The sequence below is a fragment of the Rhinichthys klamathensis genome, unplaced genomic scaffold (assembly GCF_029890125.1).
Source record: "Rhinichthys klamathensis goyatoka isolate OS25496 unplaced genomic scaffold, OSU_Roscu_1.1 h1tg000274l_1, whole genome shotgun sequence".
NCBI classification, from domain to species: Eukaryota; Metazoa; Chordata; class Actinopteri; order Cypriniformes; family Leuciscidae; genus Rhinichthys; species Rhinichthys klamathensis.
The window spans coordinates 926,352-933,400 of NW_026606793.1; the positions used below are offsets into that span (position 1 = coordinate 926,352).

General features: G+C 40.5%; 1 protein-coding gene across 1 annotated transcript; it reads left to right on the top strand.

Annotated features, from left to right (window-relative positions):
* Positions 1-1,525: 1,525 nt before the first annotated feature.
* On the top strand, positions 1,526-4,043 carry LOC130102561 (zinc finger BED domain-containing protein 4-like). Its single transcript, XM_056268515.1, has 3 exons — positions 1,526-2,094; positions 2,539-3,140; positions 3,224-4,043. The coding sequence occupies exons 1-3, from the start codon at positions 2,022-2,024 to the stop codon at positions 3,668-3,670; spliced, it is 1,122 nt and encodes a 373-aa protein (XP_056124490.1). The 5' UTR covers positions 1,526-2,021; the 3' UTR covers positions 3,671-4,043.
* The last annotated feature ends 3,006 nt before the right edge of the window (positions 4,044-7,049 follow it).

Genomic DNA, 7,049 nt, shown 5'->3' on the forward strand with positions numbered 1-7,049 from the left:
TCCAAGACCTAAGACCAAAAAGGAGGTTAGACAGTTCCTGGGGCTAGCGGGATATTATAGAAGGTTTGTGCCTAATTATTCGGACCTCGCTAGTCCGCTGACTGATCTAACTAAAAAGGAGGTACCAGATACCGTCCAGTGGACGGAGCAGTGTCAGCAGGCCTTTACCCAGATAAAGGCTGCTTTATGTGGCGGACCGCTCTTACAGGCTCCTAACTTTTATCTCCCTTTTATTCTACAGACTGACGCGTCGGACAGGGGGCTGGGCGCAGTCCTGTCCCAGGAGATGGAGGGTGGAGAGCGGCCGGTTCTGTACATTAGTCGCAAGCTCTCTAAGAGAGAGACTAAGTACAGCACCATTGAGAAAGAATGTCTTGCCATCAGGTGGGCCGTTCTCACCCTCCGCTACTATCTCTTGGGACGGGAGTTCACCCTCTGTTCGGACCACGCTCCTCTGCAGTGGCTCCACCGCATGAAGGATACCAACGCGCGGATCACCCGTTGGTATCTAGCATTACAACCTTTTAAATTTCAGGTGGTCCACAGGCCGGGTGCACAGATGGCTGTGGCCGACTTCCTTTCCAGAAGGAGGGGGGGGGGAGGCTGCAGTCCGGATGGCTCCCCGGCCTGAGTCGGGCGGTGGGGGTATGTAGTAGGGGGGCGTGGTTCAGCGAGGTCTGTAGCGGGAGAGCGGGGGTGGAGGCGAGCGGTAAGTAAGTAGGTCAAGTGCAAGATGACGAACACCTGTTTCTGATTGCAGTGATTGGCGTGGGGAGACCGGATAAAGGCCGGTTGCTGCGTGTGTTCGAGTGAGAGAGAGGGACTGGGATCTTGTACACACACAACCAGAGAACCAACGTGATTTTGAGTAACTTGAGACTGTGCTGTAGTTTATCTATGGTGAAGGCGCTCGGGCGCACCTGTATGAGTTTGGAAAATAAAAGTGTACGAGACCCAGTCACACCGACCCCTGTCTTCTTCCATCCTTTTTATATCGAACTTTGAACTTTACTACAGTCTTTATTGTGTTTCTATATTGTAATTATTGTACAGCACTTTGGGCGGCCGGCGGCCGGTAGTAATGTGCTTTAGAAATAATAACTTGAAACACTAAGGAAACTAAATTAATTTAATTAATTAATTAGTTGTTTAATTAAATTAATTATTTAATAATCAAATATAACGACTAATACGTGTCAATAACACCGCCTCAGATGCGTGCTTGTCAGAATGTGTGACCGTTGTGGACGTGCTCTTCCTGGAACGACGCACTGAAAACGGCAACTAAACCCAATGAATCCACAACGATTTAATAAAATAGTGTTCTCATGTTATGTAATATGACAGTCCCAAATTAATCATCGTTATTATTAGTCGTTAGGGCTGCACGATTAATCGCATCGCAATCGCGATGTCAGCCCTCTGCGATTATATGACGGCAAAATGTTGCGATTATATTAAATAAATAAGAGTGTGTATGTGAAGGCAAACTTTCTGAGAACAGTTTGCCGATTGCCAAACAAAACAAAATTACAGATGTGCAAGCATCACGCCATATGATAAGTCTTCGGCTAGACATAAAGAAATCACTGACTCCATAACGCACTGTTTGGCAAAAGACATGATGCCCATACACGCCGTTAGTAAAGTGGGATTTCAGAAAATGATCCACACACTGGACAAGAGGTACCAACTGCCCTGTCGAAACTATTTCTCTCAAATAGCGATCCCTAAACTTTATAACTCGCCCCGTGACGAAGTTCAAAAGGAAATGGCTACGGTGACGTTCTTTTCAACCACTACGGACCTGTGGTCAAGCAGGACAAGTGAACCGTATATTAGCTTGACTGTGCACTTTGTCGACGAGGAGTTTGAATTGAAAAGCCACTGCCTGCAAACATCGTACTTCCCCGCCGACCACACAGGAGAAAACATAGCCTTGGGCTTGAGAGAGGCACTGGCTGCGTGGGACCTCTGCCAAGGGGCGTCAGGTAGCCATAACAACAGACAACGGCACTAACATGGTCAAAGCAGTGGAGCTTAATCAGTGGACTAGAATCCAGTGTTTTAGTCATAGACTTCATTTGGCCATTGGTAAGTTAAATTGCTTTCATATTTCGTTATATTACACTAAAGCAAATATTTTAAACTACTGTACTTTTATAAGCAAATAACTTTGGGTTAGGGGCAGTTGTACCATTTATTTAATGAAATAAAATTACTTGAAATACAATGTAAAATTCTGTGTGTCACAAAAGATACTAGGAGTGGCCCGTTTCATTTAGGGCTATTAATTAGCATTAAACATAACTCTGTAAAAGATGGATGATTGTAAAGAACAAATCTGCCATTGCCATTTTTGCCAATATAATTAATTAGGCCTAGAGTTGTGACATGATTTAGTACAAATATTAACTGTGTGTGTGTGTATGTGTGTGTTTTATGCTATTCATATGAACTGGGCATGGAATCAAAATGTGAATATTAAACGTTTTTCCAATGTGTAGTGAGTAAATGTTTTTCATCTATCATTCACAGAAAATGCTCTGAAAAAGAATGCACAATGCATTAACAGAGCTACTGGGATATGCAGGAAGATTGTGGGCCACTTCTCCCATAGTTGGAAGAAAAGAGTGGCCTTGAGGGAAGCACAACGAGAGCTCAACCTCCCAGAGCATGCCATGGTGACAGACTGCGCAACACGATGGGGTTCCACTCAGAAAATGATAGAAAGAGTCCTGGAGCAGCAAAGTGCATTGTCCAAGGTTCTCTCTACAGACCGCAAAGTGCGACACCTACTCCCTTCTTGGCAGGACCTGGAGGTCTTGGAATCTGTAAACAAGGCACTCAGCCCTCTACAGGACTTCACGGATGCCTTATCGGGTGAAAGTTATGTGAGCATATCTTGTGTTAAATCTGCTCTGCATCTTCTGAACACATCAGTGCTGGCTGAAGACGAAGCAGACACTGAGCTGACCAAGTCACCGAAATCCAACATTCTTAGCTACCTCAACAGCAAATATGAAGGCATTCAGGACTTGCTAAACTTCACCACTTTCCTAGACCCAAGGTTCAGAACACAACACATCTCTGAAGAAGAGACCCAGACCTTAAAGGAACGAGCCATATCTGAGTTGATCGTGAGTGAAACCACAGAGTTTACTGGTAAAAAATTATTCAATGTAACAAATTTCTAAAACATGTGCATTGTTTATTGTTTCAGGAAATTCACGGCCAGCAGTATGTAGCCCAAAGCCCTGCAGTGATGGACAATAATAGCATAGATGTGGAAAGTCCACCTGCTGCTAAAGCCAAGAAGACAACTCTGGCCAGTTTCTTTAAGGAAACCACATGCACAGCACCAAGAGCACCATTGTCATCCACATTTGATTCCATGGCACAGTTAAGAGAAGCAGTGGCCTCTGAACTCAATGTTTACATTTACATGCCATGTGTAGACCATGGAGAAGATCCACTGAAATGGTGGAAGACACACAAAGTCAGCTTCCCTAGGCTATGCAAACTAGCACAGACATATCTGGGCATACAAGCAACAAGCTCTGCATCAGAGAGAGCTTTTAGTGCTAGTGGTAATGTTGTGACAAATCATCGCTCCTGTCTGAAACCAGAGAAAGTCGATATGCTTGTGTTTTTGTCAAAGAACCTCTAATGCGATAAGATTAACTGTTTAGAAAGAGGATTTGGAAGTTGGTCATTTAAGATTTAGTGGTTTGGGTTTTCAACAGTTTTTACAGAGAGTATATGTTACATCCTGAGTAAATGTCCATGTTTGTTTGGACAAAAAAGTTAAAAAATCTTATTTTTGTGAAAATGTGTATGTTATTATTTGTCTTATTTATTTAGCTTTACTTTTGAGAAAATAAGTTTACATAAATGCAAATGTTCATTTTTGTATTTAATTTGAAAACGTTTCTAGTTTTACAAATACACATTTTAGCATTATCACTAATCTGTGTGTGCATTTTCCTTTAAAACCCATCAAGTTGACTCATGATACAATTTATTATAATCGCAATCGCATATCGCAATATTGACCTCAATAATCGCAATATGACATTTTCCCCAAATCGTGCAGCCCTATTAGTCGTGCATTGCTACTTGAGCGGTGAACTTGAACTGTTACTTGCCAGAATTACTCATGTTGTGGACACGCTCTTCCTGGAACAACGCGACACGGCAACTAAACCCAAATAATTCACAATGTTTTATTACAATATTGTTCTCTTTATAATGTTATGCAATATGACAGTCCAATAGTCATTATTAGTCGTGCATTGCCGTTTGAGCTACGCGCGCTAAAGATCACGCTTTAGCGTCAATTCTTAACCAAATGCATTCAATATGAGATAAATCTGATATAGGCGTACACAAAATAAACTATTACAACTTACAGTTGCACAAAACAAAAGGCTGTGAATGCTCACGTAAACTCATGGTCATGAATGATGAAGGTGTAAAATAGTCCCAAACATAACTCCGGCGCTGGCTTGCATGTTTCGCGGTTGAGCAGCACGCATTAAATGTATTATCGACAATTAATCGATCATCGATTAATCGTTAACATCCCGACAAGAGATGCAAAAATAATTTTGAACCTTGTTTTTTTTTTCAATGGTCAGATTCGTCACTTCAAAATATATGCAAATTAGCACATTTAATTAGATATAGCCTGATTAGCATATTTAAACAAAATTACAGAAAACTTGCAAGACATTTTTTCTCTTATTCATGTGAGTATTCAACTGATAAAGTTTCATGGTGGTATCTGTAAGTTAAATGTTTTACCCTATTCACCTGTAGTGTCTCGCCTTAATGCAGGGGCGTAGGAGCCATTATACGTGTCCCCCCCACATTTCAAAATCGAAGTTTTGTCCCCCCCACTATTTCCCAATGTAAGATTTTGTTTTGCATTGCCTGCCTATCTCTGCCGATTTCGGAGTCTCCAAATGAATCCATTCGGCAACTTTTAAATACATAATTCAATTTTAAAAAACGGCCGAATTCTTCAGCTGCTAATCTCGTTGTCAGTCGACCATGATCGCGCACCGCTCGCGCATGCGCATCTATGTGACACGGATAAATGTACGCAGCAATATATAATGAGTGTTCCTGGGAGATCCTAGTTGCGCGGGATGTGGAAGCGTGCAAAAGTTCCAGAAATGTACATAAAGTGCCCTGGCCTTAAATGACAAGGTAAGGAAAATAAGACTAAATCTAAATTAAATGACCAAGACTAGGTTGGCCATGTGATTTTTCTCAGGAGATGTTTTGAGCATTTTACTTCAGACACCGGATTATCAGCAAACTGCCAAGAGAACTGCTAACTGGCTACTCAAAACAAACTAGCAATCTATTCAGGCAGCATATTTGTGTTTGATCTGTGTGAATTACAGAAATATAAGACTTGCTAGACCTTAGCTACCAAGGAACCTTTCCACAAGTATAGATTGATTTTATTTTTCAATCCTTGGGGGGTAAGCTAGGTGGTTGATGGAAATTAAATCAACCATTTATTTGAGTTTTTAATTTTTAGTTAATCAACATGACTGATTAACAGTAATGTATGTAAATGCTAAATGTCCTAATACCTGTTGATACTACAACAATGCAAAGTATATGCTCTTAATCTTGCAGTTTTTCACATATCATGTAAGACTCATTTTCTCAATTTCTTTGCACAAAACTCTCCAGAAAGTAGGGCTGCACGATTTGGGCCAAAATGATAATCACGATTATTTTGATCAATATTGCGATCACGATTAATTATCACGATTATTTGTTGATTTTAACCAAAACAAATTTTATTGCCACATAGGCTAAATTATAACTGCTTTCACATCCATATTGTGCTACATTTCTGCTAATGTATGTGTATCTAAATAAAATAGGTCCTCTTATTCACCAAAATTCAGTGCATCTCCTTAAAGAATAAAGAAAACAATAAAGAAAATGTAGCAAAACTTCAACAGGGCACTATTTTACATTTTACATTGTGTAAATCTATTTTAGGAAGCAAAATATAAACTTGCATTGTACCTGCATAATGGATGTGAATAAAACACGCAAAATATACAATCAATAAAAAAACAAATATTCCATAACAGAATGTAACCAAATGAGAACATTTCAAGGCAGAACTGCACTATGGAAGTTCGATTAATGGATGAAATTCAGAGTCATTGTTATTTGACGCTTAATAAATGTAAAATGTTGTGGTAGGCCTACAGTGTCAGTGATTAGTTGTGAAGTCTTACTGCATAAATTTAATCTATTTAATTCTCCATGTGAAAGTTTATGTGCTCAAATTATTTCTATTTGTTAAACAATAGGTCAAAACAAGACGTTTGTAGGACTGATTATTGGAGTCCATTAATCGAACTTCCATGCCTCTTATGTAAGGGTTAATGCCCGACGAGGTGTCCGTTGTCAGGTTTTAATGGACGACGGCGAGGTGTAAACCGGCCGACGCGCAGCGGAGGACGGTTGCCTCCGCCGAAGTCCATTAAAACCTGACAACGGTCACCTCGAAGGGCATTAACCCGCTTATACCATGGTCACTTGCCAAATAAAACATTTTTAAAACATTAGTTTATATTTTAATTAGGCTAAATCTAGTTTTTTCAAATAATAACTTGCCTGACGATTTATTTAGCAACTTGAGATATTTATAGTCCGCTCAGCTTGTAGAACCCTTCAGGTTCAAAAATGCATTTTTTTTTTCATGAAACACAAAGGTAGGCATAGTTATTTTTTTATTGCACATAAAACACTTTGTGTTACACTAGTCTACACTAACCACAGCCTCCGAAGCACCGCTGTAGGTCGACTCTCCGATGCTGGACTGGAGAGCCGTCAAATAAAGTCGGTGACAGGCCATCGATGCGAGAGCAGTCTGCGGGCTTACTGGGCTCCGTCAGTACGTGAGAGACTGAAGATGAAATAACGAACGAAGTCGCTCATTGTAGTAGGCTATGTAATATCTAACTAACGTTGACTGCCTGTTGCTATGGTTACTCACACAGCTGTTG

What these genes read in the sequence shown, in the direction of transcription:
- LOC130102561 (XM_056268515.1), top strand. Translation starts at nt 2,022, where the DNA reads ATGGTCAAAGCAGTGGAGCTTAATCAGTGGACTAGAATCCAGTGTTTT. An exon ending in TAGACTTCATTTGGCCATTG is followed by an intron (nt 2,095 to 2,538) that starts GTAAGTTAAATT and finishes TATCATTCACAG; the next exon opens with AAAATGCTCTGAAAAAGAAT. An exon ending in GAGCCATATCTGAGTTGATC is followed by an intron (nt 3,141 to 3,223) that starts GTGAGTGAAACC and finishes TTATTGTTTCAG; the next exon opens with GAAATTCACGGCCAGCAGTA.